Genomic DNA, 27,682 nt, shown 5'->3' with positions numbered 1-27,682 from the left:
GTGGCCACTGTAATTCTAGATATTTTTCTACATGAACTTGTTAAGAAATAAAGTTTGCAATGAGTTTTTATTAAAAAAAATAATAAGTTCTTTAAACTTTCCCTTTTAGTACAAATGAACTTTCTGGCCTAGAATATGCCATTTAAAAATTTTCTTATGATAAGCATATTTATGTCAAACATTGTATCAAACATCCTGTCCCCCTGATTTTACCCCTCGACACTTCTTTTTCTCAAGGGCCCTTGGTTCTCTGACAGCATTTCTGGGAGCAACTACCAGATATAATACGGGACTCAAGAACAAAGCTCTTAGGTGCCAATATCAGCAACCAAAGACTACTGCTCCACATATTAGTTTTTAAATCTCCTTTGGTCTTAAGAAATGGTCGCTCTTCCCCCAAAGTTTCGTGTCAATTCCAAAAATATAACAGAAAAGTAATACTTCCTGCTGTCATGTACGAATCTCTCTGCAACCATTTTTCCTCCTTTAGATTTTATATTGCATTTTAATCATTCACCCAATCCTTCTTCTTGTGTTGTTAAAAATACACTTTCTTTTTCTAGCCTCTCCCTTCTCTAGGCACCTTATCCATTCTCATTGCATATTTCCCTCAATCACTCTCAATGCTGCCATATTTAAACTGACATCAATTTAGGATCTTACATCACCTCTGCTCCTTAAAGAGACCATCACCAACAAGATTTGTGTTCTCGGAATATTCTTGCTGCTGAACCACTCAGAAGAAAACAAAACCAGACAGTAAGTTAAATCAGGATATTTAGGGAGAAATTCATTCATTTCTATGTCCTTCTTTATGTACGGGACTGAGAACCTTGTGATTGGTGTGGCTATAGTCTACTTTTTAAAAATATGTGTACCTGAAATAAGTAAGATAATACCTTTAAGTTTTTCACTAGAAACTTCAATCAACTTAGTCTTCCTATGTCGGGCTCTCTCTAGCATACTTACTGAAAAGGACTAGGCTGGCATTGGTGACCCCCAGCTTGTTGGCAGCCACGCAGGTATAGTTGCCGTAGTGTTCCTCAGTGACATTGGTCACCGTCAGGGAGGATTGGCCCTCAGTGCTCTTAATCTCAAGGCCATTGGCACTATTTATCCTGTAAATTCAAAAGCAGAAAGAATAAAAAGAAACAGTGTTGGAGTTTTTTGTTGTTGTTGTTAGTTTGTTTTTTGCTTTTTGGGTCACATCTGGTGATGCACAGGGGTTACTCCTGGTTCTGCACTCAGGAATTACTCCTGGCAGGGCTTGGGGGACCATATGGGATGCTGGGAATTGAACTCTGGTTGACCGCATGCAGGGCAAACACCCTACCTGCTGGGCTATCGCTCCAGCTCCAGTTTGGAGATTAGAAGCAATGCTTTCTTTCTCATAAATATGTTGTAAGAAAAGGAAATGAAGGGATCCAGCAGAGAGTTGTCATGGTAATCATGCAGTTCTGTACTATTAGAATTAATGGCCATTGAAGGACCTGGAGCGATAGCACAGCGGTAGGGCGTTTGCCTTACAAGCGACCAACATGGCTGACCCGAGTTCGATTCCTCTGCCCCTCTCGGAAAGGCCGGCAAGCTACCAAGAGTATCTCGCCCGCACGGCAGAGCCTGGCAAGCTACCCGTGATGTATTCGATATGCCAAACACAGTAACAAGTCTCATGATGGAGATGTTACTGGGCCCGCTCGAGCAAATCGATGAACAACGGGAGGACCGTGACCGTGAATGACAATACTTGGAAAGAGGTTGAGTTCCATCTGATTTGATTTCTGCTATAGGTAAGAAAGACAGATAGTTGCACCCTGCCCATTGAACCACCAACCTCACTCTTATATGGAATTGCTATGGAGCAATCATCTTAAGACTGCCAGCACCAAGGCCTTTGATAACAAGATTTGGAAAAGAGTCAAATAATGTGGTCAAATAGTGCGTTAGAATCATATCTGGAATTTCTCTTCTCATTGGGGTTTCCAGCTTATTTGAACCACCTAGAAGAACAGAGGGAGGATGCAAGTTTGGCACTTACCTGGTGTCGTCACGGTACCACTCAAAGTCAGGTGCAGGCACTGCCGAGGCCTCACATTTGAGTGAAGCTTGTCTCCCTGTAGTAGCTTCATTGCTTTTGGATTCAGTGATGGTGGGAGGATCTATAAGAAGAAGCAGCATACAGTTTACAGGAGAGCTGTAGGACCCTCCAGAATTTCCCAGAAAAAAGCAATAAGAATGGGTATTGGAAAGAGACAGAGAAGGGATACTCCTAAGGCTCCATTTACATGACCCATGTGTTCATCTGAATGGGACTGGTCATTAGAAAAATAAATAAACATAAGAGGGGATCATTGAAACTGCAGACTTGGTTTAAATGAGATGCATATTTAGGGTTTCATAGGAACAGATTATCAGATTTTGTTTCCCCCTCCTCTAATAGACTACAGTGACCGCAGATTTAGATGATAAAACATATATTTCTTTTTATAATAAAGTGATATTGCTAAATAATTGGAGCATTGAACATATAATTTGACAATTTTCGTCATCTTCATTATCAATATTAGCATTCTTGTAGTTTGAGAGAGCATTAGAAAGTTTGATGAATATGTTTGAGGGCCAAGGTCTTCCCAGCCCAAGCTTAACCTAGCATTGTTGACGGAATTTAGAAAAATAGACAAGCTAGTAGTGAAGGATAAGTTTACCATCTTCTATCTGATGTACAATATTTTTGCTATAACTCAGGTAATTTCTAGGTAATGTGCAATCTTATCCCAGTCCACAAGAACTTAGCGCCCAATCCATCCTTCACTCTTTGAAAAGTCATACACTTGAATTTTTAAGTCTAAGCAAGTCTAACAGGCTTGAAATGAGCTCAAAAACACATCTTATATCCTCCATTTCCATTATTCTTTAAATGGTCCTGGGGAAGGTAAAACAAGTATTTTCAGGCCCTCAGGACTGAGCTAGGTTAGTAGCTGCAAACTATTGGCTTGCTGTACTGTTTGCACAGCTTAAGTGCCTTCCAGGAGAAAAGGACTTTTTGTTCAAGGTTACTTGCCGGAAAATAAATACTTTGGCTATGTGCACATGGGAAAATATATACCCAAAATAATATGTTCATACTTTGTAGGGGAAAAAATTCTTACTTAGGGAAATTAGAGAAGTGAATTCTAGTGTGCAAAACTCATTTTTTTTTTCTGTCCTCCACTGCCTGCTTTAGCTCTCTTACTCAGGAACATTTTTTTTGTCCATATTTAGGAACTCTTTCCAAAGTTTTCTACCTAGAGAAGACTTGATCTTACTAGTTTCAAGGAATGTACATCATCACAGTTTATTATGCAAGTCCCCCTCAGCCCACCCTATGGTTTCACCTCTGCTTAGGCATCCGCAAGTCACTGTGAGAGAGAGGAGTTAGGTAAATCTGGAGAAACACTGAAACCCCCTTGTCTATGTTCATTTTAAAACAGGCATGAAAAGGCACAGGAACTTTGGTTAGAACTCTGGATTGAAAGTTAGGAATCTTGGAATTTAGTTACAGTTTGGTGGTATGAAGGGAAAAAGTATGTACCTTTTCCAACATCAATGGAAAAAATCACAATTCTGTTTTGCTTTGATGGTTGTTTTATGGTTGTATTTGTCAGTGCTCGGGGTTTTCTCCTGGTTCTGTGCTCAGGGATCATACTGGTGGAGTTCAGGAGACCAATGTGGTATGGGGTCAGCTGTGTGCAAGACAAGAACTTACCTTCTCTGAATCCTGCCTCCAAATTGCAATTCTAGCAAAAGTTGCCATTTGTCATAAAGGGGCAGTTGTATCATTATGATCCAAGTGTACTCTCATGCCTAACTTTGCTAAAGGTAAAGGTAAAGGTAAAGGCCCTCCCGTTGATCGTCGATTTGCTCGAGCGGGCCCAGTAACGCCTCCATTGGAGACTTTGTTGTTACTGTGTCTGGCATATCGAATACTCTCGGTAGCTTGCCGGGCTCTCCGAGAGGGGTGGAGGAATCGAACTCGGGTCGGCCATGTTGGCCGCGTGTAAGGCAAATGCCCTACCCGCTGTGCTATCGCTCCAGCCTAACTTTGCTAATCCCTAAATTTTTAAAATTTATTTTTATTGAATTACCATGAGGCACATCATTACAAAATTGTTCATAAGTGGGTTTCATTCATACAATGTTCTAACACCCATCCCTTCACTAACGTACATTTATGACCACCTATGTTTCAAGTTTCTCTCCCCACCATCCCAAAGTCTGCTTCTATGGCAGACGCTTTGTTCTTCTCTCTCGGCACTATTGTTTGAAATTCTGTTACTGAAAAGATATTTTTAAAATTGGAGCTCATTTTGATTTAGTTCATGGGTTGGGAGTCAGAATTAGGAGTCACAAACAAAAATCCTGAGGTCTGATTATGACTTCACTCTTAGCTGAAAATGAAGTCCAAACAATTATCTGAACCAGGATGAGATCCTTCTATCTTATATTTCAAAAAGACTTAGCTTAAAATGATCACCACAACATCATTTAAACCTCTTTTATTCTATGATTGAGTAAAATGCAGTAATTGGGGCATTTGTCTTGGAAGATAAGGCTATTTGTATAGATATTGAGAATTGACCAGAGGATAAGCTTGGATTTGAAATATGGCAGTCCTTAAATGAAATCCAATTTCTGACCCTCATTGTCCTCATTAGAAAGTCTACTACTTTTCTCAGAGTCCCTTTGCTTCGATTTTATCATATATAAAATGTTGGAACCTGAGACAGGTCAGTCTCTTGAAGGGTGCTGAAGAAATCTGGAGATAACTTGCACTTGATTTGTGACTAAAGGACCAGGAGAGAATAACAGATTTGAGATTGAGAGATCTTAAGTCTCAGAATTGACACAGATGAGAAGGGTGAGGGGAGAAAAGATATATCAAAGATAACAGACAGGATCCTGATTTTGGCATCTGGGTGAAACCATCCACTGAGATGACACGTAAGAAGAAAAACAAGTGATCAGCCACAAGGTACTGAATAAACACTGGTTATTTTTTCCCCCATAACTTTTCACTGTATTTGGGCTTTCAGTTGCTCACGATGCCATCATTTGTGGCATGTTGGCTGGAAAGAGACTCTTGCTGGTAATTCTGTTGGTTTGTTCGATTTATCAGTGTATATATACATTCTGACTAGTGTTCATGAGTTTCTGAGACCATAGGATTACAACTGACAAATTCTTCCTGATGACTACCACTTTGCAAATCTAGTCCCAAAGTGGGGCTCAGACTCCAAGTTTCCCCCATTTCCACCACTGGCACATAAAGCCAAGATTCTTAAAATTAAAACGCCATATCCCACCCCATCAGGAGAGCAGCAGTGCAGGAGTCGGTCTTATAGTTACATTGATGGGTTGATTCTAATTCTGTTTGAAGTGACAGGAGTTTATCTAGCCTACTCCTTGGCTCTGGGATTCAAGGGAATGGAATGATTTTTTTCTGATTAAGATATATAGAAAGAATAAACTAACTCATCTCTTCCGCTTCTTTTGCAACCTGGTTTCTGGCAGGGATCTGAGGTTCTTCTCTGGAGTGTAGAGTCTAATTGAACTCTATTTTTCATAAAGTATGTCTATTCCAGTCCAGGGCTGCCATAGTCTCTCCCACTGCAGGGCTGGGGCTTTGAATCACCTACCCACGCTAAACTCCTGCCTCTAACTATTTTGGTTTCTAACCAGAGGGACAATTGGGCTTCCCCTCATCTCTTTTGCTTATTTCTCAATTTGTTCAGAGCCTGAATAGCTAAGTAGAAAGTTATTCATTAGTTTCTCAGAGATGATAGCATAGGAAAGGCAGCAGTGAATGAGGAGTGAACACTATGAAGCACACTAATCTTGGTCAAGGAGGCACTGATTACTTGCAAAGGCCCAACACTTGTGTTTCTTCTTGAAACTCTAGGAAGTTTCTCATACCTAAGTAAATTCACATACAATTATAAGTGTATAAAATCCTTGTTATTCCCGATTCTTTTCAAATGACACAATAGTTCACAATGGCTCATGTCTTTTAAGACAATTGAATGAACTTTTAAAATTCATTCATAATGAGTTCTGTATAGCTGAGGTTAAGAACAATTATTATAAACCATATTGTGACATGCTCAGTGTACTAAAAAAGTTTAAATTGGGACTGGAGTGATAGTATAGTGCATAGGGTGTTAGCCTTGCACATGACTGACCGAGATTTGATCCCTAACTGAGCTTTCTAGGAGTGATCCTTGAAAACTGAGCCAGGAATAGGCCCTGAGCACTGCCAGGTGTGGCCCCCCAACCCCCAAATAAAATAATAACTATATGCCATTGTTCAAAATATGGTGATAATAAAAATATATGAGGAGCCATTGCTGATCTCTGTATAACTTTGTTACAGTTTACACTTGTCAAAATAATAGGGACACAAAGGGAGTAGGTAGGATAAGCTTAGGAATATAGTCCTAAAAATGGAATTATTGGAATGTCACAAGGGAAGACCTAGATGATGCCAAATAACCCGGATGACATAGGTTCTGCCCAATAATTTAGATTACGGGGTAATCTACATGACCAGATACCAGAAGGTGAAGATCACAGCATCCTCACTAGTTTACTGGACCATCATCTTAAAATTCAATCAATAAATACTCCCTAGGTAACTTTCTTAAAAAGATTTAAAAGGGGGAAAGGTTTCTGCCTTTCTGTATATAAATATTTTTTTCAAAAGTAGGCTTTATTTATTTATTTATTTATTTATTTAGGCTTTTTTGGTCACACCCGGAGATGCTCAGGGGTTACTCCTAGTTCTGCACTCAGGAATCACTCCTGGTGGTATTAGGGAGCATCATATGGGATGCCGGGGAATGAACCTGGGTCAGCACAGTGCTCCAGCCTCCTTTCTGTGTATTCCTGCAGGTGACTCCTTCCATAATCTGGGAACTTCGCTGTCTTCTTTTCACTTAGTCTGCTTTCCCCTAAATAAAATCTTTCCTGAATTTGTCCATTTGATCTCCATTCCCCTGCTTTCAATCTTGACTGCCTGAGAGCAAGAAACTGAGGTCCCATACGTACTACAACAGTAGGATGCTTAATTTTTATTACTTGAAAATTCTGGGTTCTAAAAATATTAAAAAGTCCCTTCTTTTTATAACCTTACCAGTGATGAAATTCTTTCAACTAACATAAGAAATCAATGAGAAAGGTCTAGCAAACAGAATTATCATTCACTCAATCTTCCTAATATTTGCAAAAATAGCATAAAATAACACAGTTCTTGATAAAGAATTTAATTTATAGGCACTTGCCATGTGTCAACATCCTCCTAGTCTTTTTTCTTTTTAAAAAATTCTAGTACTAGCCCTAGAAGGTAGGTATTATTAACCTCATATTAACCTCGCTCTACTGGTGATTAGTACCTGTCCAAATTCATGTAGCCAGCATTTGGTCGTTTTTGAAAATTTATTTCAAAACATATCCTCTGGACTTCCTTTATGCTTATGTTTTAATTATTATCTTGAGAGGGAAATTGATTATTTGTAAGAAAAAAATAAGATAGGGGAGCTTTATCACATAACTTGGTAGTTCAAAGGTTATGCACTTCTGCTGTTATAGGTTACCCAAATGTCATGATATATGATATCATAGTGGCTATGAATTCATATTAGCAATCATAATATTTGGACTCAGTTTCTGTCAGTACTGCTTAAGTTGTCACTTATGAAAATGGGAGTTCAGACAGACCTATCAATGTAATTGATGACACAAGTTTACCTATCTTATAATTATGTTGCAAAGATTTAATAAAATCTTATATATGAGAAAAGATGTTTACTATAGATAATTTAGAAATAATAATTAAAATCACCTAAAATTATCTTCCTGAATATTAGTATGTGCTTTATTGATACCATACTCATTATAAAAAGGCACCTAAGATTTATGTGGAAAATTGATGGACATCACTATAAATAGATTGAAATGGAAGCAAGTCAATTCACATTGAGCAATTATTTTCCTATAGTTTCATCATTAGTGACTTTTTAATCAGAGGATTAAAGAATACTGTTAAATACACAAAATTATGTGGAAACAACAGATGTCTTTGGTCCCATCTGTTCATATTCTAGAACAGGTAACTACTACTTCCCCTAAATAAATGACTGTTAAATATAAGGATAAACTTTGGGAATTCTAGTAATCCATGTCCTTTAGCATCAAGTTGGGTTAGTTTGCTTTGAGCACTTGCATGGAGGCACTGTCCTCCTGTTGTTCATTGATTTGCTCGAGCGGGCCCAGTAACATCTCCATTTTTGAGACTTTGTTGTTACTTTGTTTGGCATATTGAATACGTCACGGGGAGCTTGCCAGGCTCTGCAGTGTGGGTGAGATACTCTCCGTAGCTTGCTGGGCTCTCCAAGAGGGGCAGAGGAATCGAACCTGGCTCGGCCAGGCTGGCTGCGTGCCCTACTACTGTGCTATTGCTCAGGACATGAGGAGAAGAAGAAAAATTAATAATGTGAACCTAGTTGGAGAGAGAGCTATGCAAAAATCACAAATGGAAATATTAGACAGTCAGTAGACGGGAATTGGCTTCAAAGCTGGGAGCATTTTTCGTGAAAAGTTCTCCCTAAATAAAAAGAGTCCATAATAGAAAGTGTCAATAAAATTAATAGTCTTTGTTTATTAAAATTTTACTATGTACTAGATATTATTCTCAGGATCCTGGGCATTAATCTGCATGATTTTTAATACTTTCATATAGTCAGTACTGATGTACTACTACAGGTACTCATGTACAAGATCTTAAATTGAGGGATGACCTACATCCTAAAATAATAGGACAGCTGTCTCTGAAAAAGAATCTCCACAGTGTTCTAAGTGAAATACACGAAACCAGATGTCCTGTCTATAGTCCACTATTTTGCTATTCAAGAGATTTTCAGTCAACAGTTTGGCTTCTGTAAACTTCAGGACCACCTACTCCTTAGAAAATAGATTTTTCCATGTCAAATGAATACATAAAATGTGACAGAACAACTGTGGAGAAGGATTATGTCAGAGAAGTAAGAAAGGGAAATGGCAGTATTCAGCATGTGAGCTAAACAGGAGAAACTGTGAGATCTGTTATGACTCTCTTGTTTACTGCCTCAGTCTCTCAGTGCCTTGAAACAAATATCTGTTGGCAACTGAATAAATGAATCAATAAAATGCTGGTAGGAGAAAATTACCAGCACCCTGGGATTTCTTTTTTAGTGGAACCTGGGGTTTGTTTCTTTACAACAATTTATTCAACCATTAATTATCTAAGTTCCCTTGATCCCCTGACCTAATTCCAAACCCTGGTTTTTGAAAAGAAGGAAAAACCGTTAAAGTAATCAGTTTAAATAATTCATTGTAGCCAGGCTTAGGTTAAGCGTTAAAGGTGATACTGGATATTTCTTAGTTAATATATATATTTATAACCAGAACGAGTTCTGTAATTTACTTCTGGAGACTTCATTTGCTCTGTACATCTAAGTAGAGTGAGTTATTTGAACAGAAAACAAGAGATTTCATGGATAGTTGTTTTACATTATACAAACACAGCCTTTGGAATGCTGGTAACAAACTGATGTCAAAGAAATTTGGTATTTGTACGTACTTTCTGATTTGTGACAGTCATTTGTAAAGTCTGGAGAAACGCTAAAAGGGCAGAGTTTACCTGTGAGATTTTCAACTCATTCAGTAAATTTTCACTGAGCTATTTTATAAGGTCAGACATATATTAGGTTCTGCTGGTTTGGACACAGTGACTGCTTCATTAAGCTCATTACAGATTTCCAAGTAATTTGTTTTGAGGTGTCTACTTAGAATTTCTAGTTTCTGTCCATATTCTTATGTGGCTCATTCATCACTAACAGAAGCTTACATTTTCATGAAAGTCTTTTATTGAAAATTATCAGTATTTTCTTCTGTTCTAACTTACACTTTGGGGACAGTCAAGAAGGAGCAATGTCAGACTAATTGCACTAATAATAATAGGACCCAGGCGGCTAGCTTTGATCTTGGGAACCATCTGCAGTGCAGGCCCCTTTGATGTTTCACACAATGGAAGCATAAATATTTTCTATGTATTCCATGATTGGACTTTCAGAAATCTAATTAAGATGAAGGTCAATTAAGAGAAAATGAATCTTCACTCCAAAAGTCAGAGAAGAGGTGGCAGATGATGGCATAGCTCTGTGTACATAAAAGAAAAGAACTAACCCAATTATAAACTTATATAAACACCCAGAGAAATTGCCTTTCATGTGAAAAAAAGGTCCTAAAGCATTTTTTAACATTGAGTTCATTAATATGTCTTTGAAACACACCAGTACTGGAAAAGAATAGTAATACTGGCATTTCAAATTTCTATTACAAAAAAAAATAAAGAAAATCATAAGCAGCTATGGGATTAAAGCTCTTCTGAGCTCATCAGATGCACCCCCTTGACTCTTAGAAATAAGTGCTATAACAGCTATGGTGGAGCTGTGTCTGTTGAGTTCTAGGCATAAAGGGAAGATTTTGCTGCCTGTTTCGGAAGACTACAAGTCTGGAGTCAGACCGTGAGAAGTAGGGAAGCCCAGTATAGTCCAGGCCAGGTTGAGTGAGCTTCCTTAGCTCTCTGATTCACTTTCCACTTTCTAATGTCAGACTCAGGATGTTTATCTCATAAATTTACTGTTAAAACTAAATTATAAGTTCGATTCTGTACATAATAAATACAAAGCATTGAAAACTCCTTCTCCTCCTTTTTCTTCTGAGAGTACAGGCTCCAGAAGTGCACAGGATTGAGTCGAATTCTTTTCTTACACTTAGGTTCCATGTCATCTTGGCAAGACGGTTTGCCTATTTGGGCCTAAGTATACCAAATGCAGAAATGGATTTGATTGCATCTGCCTTGCTAGGAATTTTGTGTAGAATCACTGGCACACAGCTGATAGCTTGAAACACTGAAGAGAGGGTACCTGAGAGGGCACCTAGTGTCACTGGTGGAGGGAGGCTGACCCTCTGCTGGTGGGTGTGGTATGGCAACATGCTAATATTGCAACAATATTAACAGTATTGTGGATCACAGCACCCAGGTAAAATTTAAAAATTTAAAAGAAATTTCAGAAAGTAATTCATTGCTATGTAAAGCATAGTTTCAAAGGTGTTATTTTTAGTGCATGGGTATTTGTGTGCCTATGTGCATAAGTGTATGTGTGTTAATAAAAAGGTAATTTTTTGTTTATATATGCATGGGTCCATGTGTGTTATGTGTAAAATATGTAAATTTGTATATGTGTTTAATAAATAAAATGGAAGAGCTGTCAAGAAATCCCTTGTCCCTTTTTCTGACCACAAAGGTGTGATATAGGAACTTGAATTTGAGTGATGCCCCAAATCACTCCTAACTAAACAGGGCAAATTAATTCTCTTTATTCCTTTCCTGGGTGACACATATCATATGGATATCCCCCGGCCCCCCCCACTCCCCGCCCCACAGCGTCTTTTGAAGTACATCTAAGGATCCTTTCATCTGAGTAGTTCAAAGTATGTACACTTACCTATGCATCTTACTGAAAGCTCCCTTTCTAATGCCCATACCTTGGGACAAATAGATAACCAAATTAACTTAGAGATCTATGTATAGTCACTGAGAATTCTGACCTCAGACACTTGGATTTTCTTCTAAGACCAATTAATTAAATAGCAGAAAATAAAAAAATAAGATCCTGCATTGTGTAATCCCTTCTGACAGAGAGTACATTAAGATGGATATTTCAGTTAAATCAGATATGATTTTTTTTTCCTAAAGTGGAATGACCTTGGTTTCTACAAAGACCAGAGCCATGATTGCCAGAAATGGTAGCACTGTCTCGTAATGTTGCCTTAATTTTATAGACTGGGTAAGAGACAGTGTATTGTTAAATGCATTATAGGTTATATTTAGAAATGGTATAGTAGACTTATCCAATTCAAAGGCCAAGTTCTGCCCTTAGATGTGTCCATTGTATAAATGTGCATTCCTAACCAGAATAGCTGCTTGAAATGCAAGGGTCTCCCGCTAATGGAATCCTGCAGCTTCCTGGAGGTGGAGGTGTTCTCTGGGCGCATGGCGCCTGCTGACTACTGCCATACTCACAGTTCACAGTGACCTTGACTTGCTTGACGTCAGCCGAGGAGACTTCATTGGCCGCTTTGCACTCGTATTTTCCTGACTGCTCCCTGGTGATGCCCAGTATCTCCAGATATTCTTCTTCTCCTTCAAATTCTCTTCCTGAGAAACAGATTTGTACAGTTGTTTTCTAAGGTTTCAAGTAGACCACAACATGCTTCTTTTCCTTATTTTAGAAGCAATAAATCCTTCTGACTTTTCAATAATGTGACAACGGAGCTTATTCTATAAACACAACAGACAGAAGCATAGCTCAAGACAAAAACGTCCTGTGGAAATGACTAAGAAGAAAGCATGACTAGGAAAAAATGGGTCTGGAAGTGGCGAAATGGGTTTGGAAGAAGACAGCCAAGCAGGGACTAAAAATAGGGACTAAACTAGCTCCGAGAGAGGAAGTATTTTACCCCCTAGAGAGTTCTAAGTAAACATATATTGCATTTCAAAGTTGTCCTCACCAAAGGGCAAGAAGTTGGAGTGTTTATATGTCCAAATGCATCATTCATTGGTTAAGGGTTTAGTAACGTGGGGACTACTGTGAGGGTAACTGTAAAGTACTGTGAAGGTAACTGGTGAAATGCTGATGTCATCAGTTACAGTAGGCTACAGAGACCTCTTTCAAAGCTATTACTAGGAGAGGTGGCCTCTTTTTGAAAAACTCTCACTTTTCTGTCCTAGATTGTGTGAAATTCTGTACATTAGCATCATGTACAAAATCCTGTTCTACAGTTATGGTTTTCTTGTTGATTGTCAGAGATATCACTGAGATATTCAAGACAGGGAATAGACGACAAAAGTAAACTCCTTTGTTCAAGAGGTCACACGAGGGAGGAAGTTTAGAGAGCTAAACAACACTGACTTAAACCATAGGATTAGTGGTGTGGAGGTCTTTGACGAAAGTTCTACAAAGGGGGGTGTGTGTGTGTGTTTGTGTGTGTGTGTGTGTGTGTGTTTGTGTGTATTCAAAGAAATCTCAAGATAGGACGTTTGTTTAATTCCTACCACCTATATGGTTGTAGAAGTAGAACAAGAGAGAGACAGAAAGAGTAGTGAGCAGGGTGGACGTGGGGGACAGGAGAAGGAGGAATGAGGTTGGTCAGGTAGGTCTATGTACTTAGCTTTAAATTGAAGCACCTTACCCCAGATTACAAAATCCCAATACTACTAAGTTTATAGTAAAGCACCTGAGAGGTTGTTAAAGGAAATTCTTCTGCTACCATAAAGAAATCTTTCTTCTGGTCATTCTACACTAAATAGTACCAATTAATAACTCTGCTAAAATGCTACAAGCTGTTTTTCTTTCCTGAAAATTCCCTAATGGCCAAATCAACATAAGAGACAGCCAGCACAGAGACAAATTCACTGTCGAAATATGTCAGCTGAGCCTGTTAACCAGACTCCCAAAAGAACATAGGGCCTCTTTGATAACATCCTATAACACAAACTGTCAAGAGTACTCCAAGCTTCAAGTATTCTGTCAATTACCAATATCAGTAGTTTTGAGGAAACTCTAGAATTCCAGTAACAAAATGGCAGTTTTGTTATATAAAATTGGGTGGTTCTGAGGTCCTACACATCTTTTAGCATATGTTTTTACTGAAAATATTCTAGAATCAATCTATGCTTCTATAGCTGCATATCACTTATACCAGACTTTTTTTTTTCTTTTTGGGTCATACCTGGCCATGCACAGGGGTTACTCCTGGCTCTGCACTCAGGAATTACTCCTGGCAGTGCTCAGGGGACCATATGGGATGCTGGGAATTGAACCCGGGTTGGCCGCGTGCAAGGCAAACGCCCTACCCGCTGTACTATCAATCCAGTTCCAAGACTTGTTTTCCTTATCTTTGTTTCTTTATTCTTCTCATTTAAGAAAGTAATTCAATCTAACTTTACATGTCATAGAGGTAGAATATGGCGTGAAAGTAAACAGAATTCTCAGAAAGAAAAAATAGTCCATTTTATTGCATTAGTTGGGCAGTATTTGAACTTGAAGGAAAAAATAATTTTTTGTGTGAACTTGCATCTTATGGATGGAGAATCATGGCAACTCACTGACTTTCAGTAAATATACACAGTCTAAAGACTAATGCAAACTCTGACAATTGTAGACCAAAATTAATGAAGCTAATTCCAGGTCTGGATTGAATAGGTGAATATAAATTTTGAGAATAATGATAGACAGTAACTAGAGAAGAAAAAGAGGATTTCAGAATTTTCAAAGATTTCAGCTCTTCCTGTCCTACTCAAACTTTTTCCCCAGGAAGGTACAGAGGTGTCTGTAGAAAAAGTAAGAATAAAGAATAAGTATTTTTAAAGATGGCAAACATTGAACGCTTCTCAATTCCCATACAATACTTATAAACTGTGGGTAATATATTTTAATCTTGTATTTTGAATTTGTGTATTTTGAATTTGTGGGGCTGGAGCAATAGTACAGTGGGTAGGGTGTTTGCCTTGCATGCGGCCTACCCGGGTTCGATTCCTCCGTCCCTCTCAGAGAGATCAGCAAGCTACCGAGAGTATCCTGCCCGCACAGCAGAGCCTGGCAAGCTCCCTGTGGCATATTTGATATGCCAAAAACAGTAACAATAAGTCTCACAATGGAGACGTTACTGGTGCCCGCTCAAGCTAAACGATAAACAACTGGAGGACAGTGCTACAGTGCTATTTTGAATTTGTGAGTATAAACTAGTTTCAAGAAAGGAAGAGTAGAAGGAGGACAGGGAACACAGAGTACTTGGTGGGGAGATATAGGTACTCAGTACTGGATGTAGTACAGTCAAATTATATGCCTAAAAAATAAATATTAATATTGTGGTAATCATGATGCCTCAATAGATACAAAAAATTATATCAAAGACTCAATCATGCTACTTTATATTTCCATATTTTATAAAAAAGTAAAATGTTAGTAGGGCTAACTGAAGCCTTACCAATTTGGGAAGATGTTACCTCTGAAAGTAAGCAAACTAGAGAAAACATGAAAATATAAAGTAATATGATTGAGTTTTTGACAGAAAATGTTTGTATCTATTGAGGCATCAGGATTACCACAACATTAATATTTGTCTTCTAGATATATAATTTTACTGTACTACATCCAGTATGGGCTGGAGCGATAGCACAGCGGTAGGGCGTTTGCCTTGCATGCAGCCAACATGGCCGACCGGAGTTCGATTCCTCCGCCCCTCTCGAAGAGCCCGGCAAGCTACCAAGAGTATCTCGCCTGCACGGCAGAGCCTGGCAAGCTACCCGTGATGTATTCGATATGCCAGACACAGTAACAACAAAGTCTCCAATGGAGACGTTACTGGGCCCGCGCGAGCAAATTGATGATCAACGGGAGGGCCTTTACCTTTACCTTTACCTTTACATCCAGTACTGAGTACCTATATCTCCCCACCAAGTACTCTGTGTTCCCTGTCCTCCTTTTACCCACTCCTTTTTTTAGCAGACTAAGTTCTTTTGGCAAAATCTCAGTTTATTTTTATTATTGTTTACCCACTTTCATTTTTACTTATGCTCTCCATATGAGTGAGATCATCTGGTATTTGTCCTTTTCCCTAAAAATCACTTCATTTAGCATAATAACCTCCAATTCCATCCAATTTGTAGTGAAACATGTTTTATTTTTTTCTTATAGCTGAGTAGTATTCCATATATATGTGCAAATATATGTATTATAATCTCACAATTTCTTTATTGACTATTTGTGGCTTGGCACTTGGGATGTTTCTAGATGCTGGCTATTATAAATATGGCAGCAGTGAATATAGTTTGGACTTGAGATTCTTAGATATCAATAATTCATTTTTTTCTGATAAATAAATAATAAAACATTTTCACATGATGAATTTTCCACCTTACATTTCTAGATAGAATTTTACCCAATACTGTCTGAAGAAGGGAAACTTTTCCTAAGTGTCCATCATATGGGTGGGAAGTTCCTTTTCTCTTCGGAGGTGATTCTGCTCTCATAATTGCCTGCATCACCTACACAAAGAGTACATAACTATTTGACTCCTTTAAGGGAGTCTCAATGTTCATATCAACTATAGATAATAAAAACTAGATTATTTCCCCTTATATAGTCATCCTGGCAAGATTTAAAATATAAACCAAATGAACACGTTCTCTCCTCACCCTTAATTTTATTCATCCTTTACCACTTGGATTCTCCAGTTGAATATTTTGTGCTTCCTGGCATTTCTTGCTAGTCTATTTTACTTGCACCTATAAGAGACACTTCCCACTACACGTTATTTTTTGTCTTTTGCTTGAGAATTTACCATCAATCCACAGTGATTTGAGAGGACATGGGAGTTTTTCTGTTACCAAAGAACCATATTGTGAATTCCTTAGGGACGGTGTCAAACTTGCAATATTCCCAGGAGGGATCCCAGATTAGAGCATAGATTAATAACTCCATGCAGGTTTGTTGAGTTAGCAGAATTAAATTAAGAAACACCAGGAGAGAGAGAGGTCAAGCTTAACATATCACACAACTTGAGAGAACAATGCTAAGTTTTTAAAGATGGCTAAGTGTTTCAGTGTGAGAAGCTGGTGTATAAAAGCCATTCCCATTTAATGATCCTAACAGAGTTCCCTTTCACTGGGGAAGAAAGGGTGTATTATAGACTCTGCAATTGAAAGGCTGGACAGGGATATCTCTGTTATGTTCTGAGGATGTATCTGCTGTGTGGAGTTATTGTTTCAGAGAAAGGTGTGGAGACACCAACAGAGCCACAGTGGAAACAGCCCAAGGCCATGCCTTTCATCCGAGCAACTGCAGTTTCTGTTACAAGGTGCACGATACAACCATGTTCAACTTGAGCTACAAAAATTTTAAATGGATTCAGAAATACTCTTTCTCTTTTGTCCCAGTGTGTCTGCTCCATCGGGGCATTTTTGCTCCTTTCTTTCAGTTCACTCTAACCAGCTACTCTCAAACCCAGGGTCCTGTCACCATGACCTATTCTTTCACAACCTTGAGACACCTCTCAGATCAGAAAGTGACACTTAACCTGGTGTTTGAGTTATTCAAGTTCTCTTGAAATAAGAACCATTTCTCTTGAAACAACTCTCTTGAAATCGAACTTTGATGGTTACCTGGGAACTTTTCTTGTTTCTTTCTTGTCTGCCCTATAAATGTTTACTTGAAAGTGCAAATTTGGAATTTTAAACATCTCAACCTATTTTCACGAGCTTGCTCACCAAATGTTCTGTTTATTCTGAGCTCTAGTGTTTAGTTTAAATCTCTCTCTGCTTAATGTGTTTTTGTGTCTCCTGGCAATATTCGACTACCAGGTTAAATAACTTCTTGTCCTCCTCAGTGTATGAACCTTTCAAACTCTTGCAGTCATTAGCATATCCCCTCTTAGTCACTGTTTACTCAAGTTGTACATATTAGTTCTTTAATATTTTTCATAACTCTGAAAAAAGGGGCCTAAAGCTAAAGACAAGAGGAAAGTGTTCTCTTCTGTGCTTCTGTAGGGGAAATCAGCTAGGAATAGCTCCAATTAAAGTATGCCAGGAACTGCCCTCTGAGCACATTGCCTTCTGAGCAACAGTGCTTCGGTGAAACTTGTAGTGTGCAGTACAGAATGCTAATGTATTTCAATCTCCTAAGTCAACCAGTCTTTTACAAGACAGCAGCCCTTTGATATTATATATTTTTCCATGCAACTTGTTCCCCATTCTTTCCAGTCTTATTTCCCCTCTAATCCGCATGTTTCTATCACTCCCTCTCTATCTCTTTCTGACCCACACATATCTAATAAGATAGAATGTTTATGCTAATTTTTAAGAAGCAGTATAAAGATTCATTATCACCCAAATATCTGTCCAATAAACAGTGTCATATTATTCTAGAAAATTCTTCAGAACATGAAAACTGGTCCTCTCTCTGAAGTTTAAAAAAAAATAAAATGTCCTCCTTAACAATCATTATTTTATTCAATTTTATTGTCTTTATTGGTGGTACAGGAAATAAAACTTAGGCAACTTATTTAAGTGTTTATGGCCTTTAAAAATATAAAATTCTAAGGATGTCTTTGTGTTAGGAAATAGACACAACATTTTTCTCACTATCCTGAGAAATTTTATAAAGACTTCAAAGATCACATATATATCTCCAAAGGTCATTTCATAGAAGTGAAGATGAGCTTGAGGAGGGTGTTACACTATATTTACTTAACTATATTTGAACATTAACGGAAAAACAGCTGTACACACACATTACAAACACAAGCACTCACAGATTAATGGAAATCCAAAAACTTGACCTGTATGTATGTGTGTGCATGTGTGTTTGTGTAGTTCTGTGGTTAGGAAAGAAAGTGGATGGTGAACAAAAGTAATCTATGAACTTCTATCCATGCAGTGAAAGAAAAAAAGCTTCTCAAATCAATGATGCCATTTGATGTTTCCTGTGAGAACTTCAAATGGTGGAACAAGTTTCTGTTCTTATAGTACATTTCATGTTTTCTTTTTCTTTTTCTCCTAAGGACATACTCATATGTTTCTGTTTTTTATTTCTTCTCTACTCTTATTTTAACTTCATGTTCTGTACCAACATGCTAAAAGGAAGAGACAAAGAACAGCACCACATCTAGATAAAAATGTCTCCAATGAGGTTATACTTAAATTTTCAGCACCTGTCTCTTCAAGTCTTTGAACTTTTTGTTTCTCAGCTTCACATCCCATCTGAGAGATATTCAGTGTTTGATTGTCATTCTGTCCAAAGGTTGAAAGCAGTCCTCATACCCACTACTCATCAGCCATCAAGGGAGGAGTGAAGAGAAATAAATGATAAATGATTGAAAAAGGAAGAGAGGTGGGTGAGCAGCACGGCTGCCAGAAGCAGCAATCATAAACTACAAGACAGAAGATTGACCAATGTGTTGAATAGAATGAAGATGAAGAATCTAAGAGAAATAATTTAAGGAGCAGGGTCTTACATAAGTGTTAGGGGAATGGAAAGATACAATGAGAAAAGTTCTCTAGAGAAAGAGGCACTTGACTATTGAGATTATGAGAAACATGGAAATGGGTGGGCTACTCCATTGGAGAAGTACTCCTTTTTTTAGAGTAGAACACAACAGGGTGTATATTATGCAAATTGGCCCCATGCCTTCTGCAGTCTCAAAGGGTATATTTAGTACCCAGAAACAAGAGACAAGCACAATGCCAGGAAAGATTCACAACTGATTTGGCTCCATGAATGAGCATAGGCCAAATGACGAAGAACACCCTGGCATTATTTTTTCCTGGCATCTAGAGAGATCCAAGTCATTACAGTTTTCATTGTTGCTTTTACATACAAAAATAAGCTAGCTGACATCGTTTGGACTCAGCAACCAAATGGAAGCTGACATTTATGCATTCTTTAAGGTTCTGAGCCATGGTATTCTGTTATTGTATTCACACTTAACCATTACCCCCTACTCGATGCCAGTGTTTAGAGCTATATTCTGCCTTTATAGACACTAAGCTTGAAATCATGGTCTCTTATGCTTAATTCTCTGAAAGGGAACTATGTCAATAATAGCTATGTGTATATTATAGGGTTTCTAATGGCAGGGACCACATCTGTGGTTTGTTCAGCATTGTATCCCTGGAGTGGGGCTTGATATTGGAGACAGAAGTCTTCAGGAATGATTGCAGAGTGATGACTGGATAAGCTACCACTTACTAGATAATAGTGCTAGCTGGTCTGGATATTATCTTATTTAATTTATAATACTTTTAGTATGTTTTACAGAAGAAACACAGAAATGCAAGTTTAGAGGAGACAAGAAACTTATGTAAGTTTCTAATATTTTGAATGGCGAGATGAGGTTTGAGCATGAGGGTTCTTTTGTTTTATTTTTGTTCGTTTTTGTTTTGGGGCAACACCTAGCAGTGCTCAGGGCTTACTTCTGGATCTGCACTCAGGGATTACTCCTGGTAGAGCTTTTTGAATCATATGGGATTTTAAGGATTGAACCCAGGTTGGATGCATGCAAGGCAAGTGTCCTATCTGCTGTACTTTGCTCCAGGACCTGAAGATAAAGTTTTAACAAAGTCTGTGAGCTTTTGGCACCCATATTTTTAAGAAGTCATGATTATTTTTATCATTATAATATTGGAAGATTATAAACTTCACATCTCTCTGCATACAGGCACTCTATGTAGGGCACACAAAATCATGCAGCTAAGTTATTAAAAAATAAAATGTGTTCTTTTTATGTAAATGTTTTATTGTGTGAATAAAAGAAAACAATAGAAAAGTTCAGCCCCACACATGTATTTTAGGGCCTTTGCAATAGCAATATGAAGACTGTTGGACAAAAATGTCAACAGCCGACAAATGAACTATTAGAACAGTGAGTGTAGAACGATCTTCTTATGTAGGAAATACTCACACGGAGAAGGAAATGGAAAGACACAGTGCATAGAATCAGAACTGGGAAACTGTAAAAGGTATGGCAATCCAATTAGCCCACATGAAATCAAGATTTCCATGCAGGAGAAATGAGCATCTTGATGTAACAGGAGGACATCTGTTAGGGTATGAGCAGTGGTGTGTATGTGCTGAATTTTCTGTGTTCCATAACTCTGCAACTCATTTAAGGTGTGGTAAAACGTTTTGACACCTAAAAGATTCCAAATTCAACAAATTCTTCATTTGTGTGCCTTCCTTATTTCTTATTTCCTTCCTTGCTACATTTCCTTCTCTCCCTTCCTTCCTTCCTTCCTTCCTTCCTTCCTTCCTTCCTTCCTTCCTTCCTTCCCTCCCTCCCTTCCCTTCCTCCCTTCCCTCCTTCCCTCCCTCCCTTCCTTCCTTCCTTCCTTCCTTCCTTCCTTCCTTCCTTCCTTCCTTCCTTCCTTTCTCTTCAAATCATGATATGTAAGCATGAGATATTATGAAAATTATATTACTTAAAGCTGTTCATACAACAGCAAAATTTACTTTTCAGTTTCATGTGTCTTAACATGTATTGTAATAAGACTTTCTATGAGAAGAGATAATTCCTCATGGATAAGCTCGGCAAGCTACCAAGAGTATCTCGCCGCATGGCAAAGCCTGGCAAGCTACCCATGACATATTCAATATGCCAAACACAGTAACAAGTCTCAAAATGGAGACGTTACTGGGACCGCTTGAGCAACGATGAACAACGGGAAGACCATGACTGTGACTGTGATCAACACTGATCATTTGACAGTGACCACCTGAGAATGTTGTTGCAAAGGCTTTACAGGATCAGCTGAAAGACAGGAATAGAAAGTGCATCCCACCACCTGGACTTTCACCTGCCCTAGGGTCTCTTGTCTAATTTTCCCAGATATGATTAAAATGTCATTGCACATGCAGTATGGAGGTTGAAAACAAGTAAGTCTGGATTTGCATGAAATTAACACCATTTCAGAAATAAAGGAAGGAGTAGTTACTTCGGAGTTGTGGTGAGGTGAGTTTCATTTGTTTTTGTTTGTTGGGGGCCACAGCCAGCTGTGTTTAGGTTTAATCCAGGTTCTGCATGCAGGGATCACTCCTGCTGGTGCTTGTAGATGATATGTGGTGCTGAGAATCGAACTTGGGTTCATTACATGCAAAGCAAATACCTTAGCTACTGTACTATCTCTTGGACCTGAATTTGGGTTCTCTTGGACACGATTGCTATTAGATTTTCTTGGAAATCCCTGGGGAGTAAATTCACAGGCACTCAAAGAGACATGGGATAACAGAATTTAAGTGAATATATATATATATATATATATATATATATATATATACATACACATTGATGGGAACTGGAGTTACTGTAGGAGGGATTTCAGGACATTTGTAGAAGTCAGCATGTCATAAAGCATGGACTCAATTGTCTTCAACTTATTACAGCAAGGGTATGAACAGAGGAAGCAAGTAGCAAGACTGAAAATAGCAATAACTCAAAATATTAGAGGAATGCTTGGAATAAAATAAAAGTAAAAATGCTTGCAGGTGTTGGTTGTTTTTAGACAATTGCCTAAGAAGGGGGTGAGGCAGAGATTAGAACTGTAGGATAGAATCAGTAAAGCCAGAATCTCACCCCACTGTCATAAGAACTCAGGGGGTATTACCTGAACTGTCATTAGTGATTTTGCCATGACTTGAAGATTAAATATTAAGAGAGATGAGAACAGTAGTTGCTGCTTTCAAGAGTCATATAAATCAATGGACATTTTGTAAGTGAATGTATTAAACTCAGCAGGGTAAGTACATTGTGGAAACAAGGCTTGGCATAGTTTCATGGCTGTCACAGAAGCCTTTGAAAGATAATTAAAACAAAGCAGTCAATAACTCCTTCTGTTACTTCACCCTTTCATTACAGGTCCTGATGTGCAGTGACCTCATTTGGGCTCACCCCCAAATACCAGCTTCACTTCTCTAGCTAGGCCAACTGCTGAATAAACTGTTTGATTCAATTTTGCTATTCTTGATTAAAGTCAATAAGTGATGAAGAGAAAGTGGGGGTAAGAGATGGCCAAAGAAAAGAAAAGGAAATAGTTTAAGTATGAACTGCAGAGACGTTCCTAGAACACTTCTGTATTATCATGGAGTGGGTAAATTTGGGTTACTCGCCGGTCAACACAGATAATAGACCAAACTCAATACACCAGGAATCAATCACCCATCAATGTTCAGTTTGGATCAGAGCCCTCCCTGGCCTAGCACTGCTTAATCCTGATCTGAGTTCTTTCAGTTTAGAAGTAGCACTGTATGTAGCACTGTCTCCCGTTGTTCATCAATTGCCTCAGTAACGTCTCCATTGTGAGACTTGTTGCTACTATGCTTAGCATATCGAATATGCCACCGGTAGCTTGCCAGGCTTGAGAAGGGCGGAGGAATCGAACCCCGGGTTGGCTGGGCAACCGCCCTACCTCTGTGCTACTGCACCAGCCAGTTTAGAAGTAGCTCGACTTAATTGTACAGAGCTGAGAGTGAGCAGAGAAGCTGATGTGGAAACGCGGACAGACCTGACGCCTGTTTTTGAAAGCAGTCGCTCTCCCGGGCTGATCCCACACGCTCCTGGCAGGCTACGAGGCCAGTGGGCCAAAGCTTAATAGGAAAACAGCAGCGATCTGTCTCCACTGCAATTTATGTTCCCAGCGCGTGACAGGCTGTCAGTGTAAGAGAGGGTCGCTAAATTTACTGCCTTTCAGATTACTGCCACAGTCTCTGACTTGACAAGTTACTTCATTTAAAAAGCACTGCATGAGGATGCTTCCTCCACTTCTTTTTAAATAAAAACAAAGGGGGAGGAAAAGGCCACCATGGAGGCTAAAACATTTGAAAGAAGCAAGCCCACAAGTCTGTCTTAGTCTGATGGCAGGGTGCTACTTTCACCAACTCCCTTCTAATTAAAGTGGCAGTGAAGGAAAGGGATTACCCCTAAAGAACCTGGTTTGATTGATAGGGGACTGGGTGACTGAGTGATATTTTTATGCACAGTGGCACTGGAAAGTAAGAAAACTAGATTTTTAGACCTGTTGAATTTCAATGCTTAAAGGCCATTTTAGTGAAGACTTCTAGTAATATGGTACAAATTCTAGAATGAAAATGCTACTTTTAACATGATATTTCTGTATCTAGTCATTTATCTTCTGAAATGTTAATTTCTGTTTATACCAAAGAAGATAACTATAGGCAGAAGAATAGACCATTTAGAGGATAAAGAAGAGAGTAGGGCACTAGTCCAAATGCTGGATATGAGTACATTTAAATTTTAATGATTTCATATAGTAATTTCTAAATAAAATATTTGTGCAATTGGAGTATGCTATAGTTACAAAGAATGTTTTTTGTGTAGATTGGCACATAGTTATTTGCAAGCTATATTGTTACGACGCCATGTGATGGTTAATAATTTAAAGAGAACTGAGAAAAATACAGGGAGTTGAAGGAATGTATTATTCCAAACGCCCAACACGTTTTTATACTCATCAAGGATAAATGCTGTTTATCAAGAGATATTTAGCTCTGACAGGCTTGACCTTATTTCCTGTGAGTGAGAAAGAAATGGATTAAATGCTTGGAGGTTTGTACTTGAACTTTGCCTTGTAGTTTCTATTAAAAATCATTAGTCATAGCTTCCTCAATGCTTTCAAAATGCTACTCTTTTCTATTTTATTCCTTAATTTTTTATTATAGTTTAGGTAATAAGATTATAATAAGGTAGTAGGATTATAATAAGGTTGACATCTATGATACTGAGGTACAAAGTTGCTCCAAACCCCAATTACCAAAGAGTCTTTGACCCTCCACCCCTCTCCCTATGTCACTTCTGGTCAACCTGCCTGACCCCAATATCCCTCACTATTTAGTGATTGGCTGCTATGGTTTGGATGCATACTGATGTTATCCTTATTTTCAATTTTGTTTGCTTTAAATGTCTTTATTTTTCATTCCTAGGCCAATTTCTTACCATTTTAATTACCATAATTACCACTGACATTTGCACTCCTTTGGTCATCGCAGCACTGTTCACAATAGCCAACATCTGGAAACAACCCAAGAGTTCAAGAACAGATGACTGCTTGCAAATAACTGTGGTACACAATGGAATAAGACTCAGCTATGAGAATAGATGAAATCAGGCAATTGGATACTCCATGTATAGATCTAGAGAGCACCTTGTTGAGTGAAGTCAGTTATAAGAGACAGAGGCAGATCCAAAATGGTCTTTCCTGTATGTGGGGTACAAAGAAACTAATAACAAATGCCCAAAGGTAACAGATCCTGAGAACTGGTTTATAGATGTGAGCTTACGATCGGTTGGTCCTCCTGTTGTTCATCGATTTGCTCGAGCGGGCCCAGTAACGTCTCCATCATGAGACTTGTTATTACTGTGTTTGGCATACTGAGTACGTCACGGTTAGCTTGCCAGGCTCTGCCGTGCGGGCAAGATACTCTCTGTACCTTGCCGGGCTCTCCGAGAGGGGCGGAGGAATCGAACTCGGGTCGGCCATGTTGGCCCTTGTAAGGCAAACGCCCTACCGCTGTGCTATCACTCCAGCCCGAGCTTACCATGGGGGAAAGTTGTTGAGCTGGGGGAGAATATCTCTGGTGCAGGGTGTAGTGTTGGAACATTGTATACATTAAACCCAGTCATTAATAGTACTGTAAATCACAGTGCCTAAAATAAAAAGAAGGGGGAAAAGAATTGTGACACATGGGTGGAACCCACTATATCTCTAAGCAGTGCTCTTGAGCTTGCCAACTGTCGAAGGTTTTTTTTTCCCTCCCAATTTTTATTTTGTGAAAATACCATGAATAACAAAGTTATTCATAGTTGGGTTTTTGTCATACAATGTTCCATCACTGATCCCACCACCATTTTCCTTCTATTAAAAAGTATTTGACCACAGAGGACTGACCTTAGAGTAAGCAGGAAGCTGATTACACTAAGATGCTGTTCCCTGTCTACACTATATACCATACAATCACTCAGCTTGATTGTCCTTTGGTTCTTGTCATCTGACGCATGTGTTGTAATATATTTACCAACTGGGGCTGAAGTTGTGATTAATTATGAACTTGATCTGACTTTAGTTGTTGCCTCTCCTTTTACTCAAATCTTAATGCTTCTTATTGTTTTTATATTTGTGAAAAGTAGACCACTAGTCTTGATATAACACCACTGTCTGGAGATCTCTGTGTCCTTTTACTGTCGTAGTTCTTTAGAACTGAATATTCTGAATAAGACCCCAACAATTTTTCTTACTCTTACAGGAATGTGGAAGAGGTCTGAGGTTACTAGAGAGAACTCATTTTTTTCCTAATTTTTTAAATAACCTTTCATTCATTCCTAGTAAAACTCAGTTTATCTTTCTTTATCATTGGGAACATCTAGGGTTTTTTGTGGCTTATCTTCTCCATCTTCAGAAACTGACAGACCACAAAAGTGGTTCCTTAAAAGTAAACACCTCACTGAGATCTCTCTATCCAGCTATATCATCATTCAGATTTGAAGGAATGATAAGGAGCTTCAGGGACAGACAACAGTTTAGGAAATTCATAGCATGAAACCAGTTTTGCAAGAAACACTTAAAGAAGCTTCTTTAAAAATACAAGACAGACTTCTCAACACTCTGTCACATTTAATACAGAACAGCATTGACCCACGGTGCTTATACTTGCCCCCTATAAGATTATGAAAGGTCAGTTTATTCCTAGCTTGCTAATGGATTTTATACTTTCTCAATAATAAATTAATGTTTTATATTAATTGAATGTTCTATGTCTTGTTAACTCATTTTTATATCTATAGATATTTTTATTGCAAACTTTACTTATTAGTTCAGGTAGTTGAACATTATCCATAACATAAAGTATTCTAACGTAAAGTCTATATTCCCTTATTAGTATAAGACACAGTTTCATACTTCTTAGGCCTATTTAGATTTTCCTTTAAAGTTTTCTTAATTCTCCTCTCCTCACTAAAATGTTTTATTTATAGGCTTTATCTATTTTATGTTAATTAAAATGTATTAACAGAGAACTATTTATACTATTAATTTTTTAAAGTTTCTATGCCTATTACAACAAGAGAATTGTACAGTTTTTGAAAAACTTATTGTGGACTTGTAATTTTGTGGCATTTCAGGGGTTTAGCTTTAATCATGGGGTTAAGTATTACATCCCTTCACACACCCTCCCCACCACACACACACACACACACACACACACAATCTCTTTCATCTGTGGCATATAAAGAAATGGTAAGGAAACAACTAATGAAAAAAGTTAAGTCATTGGAATTAAATTTTGTCTGTAGAACTGAACTTACATGGAGGAGACAAAGCTGGGAGAGGCCCTTGGGATACTGGGGGTAGGAAGTGAGTTCTTTGGAAGTGGTTGTGATGTTGGTATTATGTTCACTTAAAAACATTAAGTACCCATATTGTAAAACCCAGTACTTCAATAAAAATGGTAAGAAAAACATATAATATAATTATAATAATAAAAGAAATTACAAATGAAAAAAGTAAACAATTGACAGGGTACATATGAGGAAATAGTTTATTTATAGAGAACAGATGATAGGTAATAACTGTCATGCAAAAGTGTTAGGCTTTGGGGCTGGAGTGATAGTACAGCAGGTAGGGCATTTGCTTCGCATGCGGCCGACTGGAGTTCGATTCCCAGCATCCCATATGATCCCCCCTAGTACTGCCAGGAGTAATTTCTGAGTGCAGAGCCAGAAATAACCCCTGAGCATTTCTGGGTGTGATTCAAAAAAGCAAGATATATATATATATATATATATATATATATATATATATATATATATTAGGCTTAACAATTTTTCCACATTATTCAGCATAGAACCTCCATATATCAACCAAGAACAGAAGTGTACTTATTGTCTTTTATATCAGACAACTTCCCAGTCCTATGTTGAAACTATTATGTATTACTTAGGAAGTTGGTCAGTCTTCTGAGGTTTCTCCCCTCAGTTCTCA

The 27,682-nt window shown here is 38.2% G+C and overlaps 1 protein-coding gene across 3 annotated transcripts in view; it reads right to left on the bottom strand.

Annotated features, from left to right (window-relative positions):
* LSAMP (limbic system associated membrane protein) overlaps positions 1-27,682 on the bottom strand; it is a 1,342,850-nt gene that overhangs the window by 35,021 nt on the left and 1,280,147 nt on the right. For all 3 annotated transcript variants that reach the window (XM_056109462.1, XM_056109461.1, XM_056109463.1), the window contains 3 exons: positions 12,161-12,295; positions 2,039-2,159; positions 970-1,118 (listed from right to left, as the gene is read on the bottom strand). In XM_056109462.1, coding sequence (XP_055965437.1) covers positions 970-1,118; positions 2,039-2,159; positions 12,161-12,295 — 405 coding nt within the window. The remainder of the gene's footprint in view (positions 1-969; positions 1,119-2,038; positions 2,160-12,160; positions 12,296-27,682) is intronic.

The sequence above is a fragment of the Sorex fumeus genome, unplaced genomic scaffold (assembly GCF_029834395.1).
Source record: "Sorex fumeus unplaced genomic scaffold, SorFum_2.1 ptg000265l, whole genome shotgun sequence".
NCBI classification, from domain to species: Eukaryota; Metazoa; Chordata; class Mammalia; order Eulipotyphla; family Soricidae; genus Sorex; species Sorex fumeus.
The sequence above is the reverse complement of the archived record's forward strand: the minus strand, read 5'-3'. Positions and strand labels throughout refer to the sequence as shown.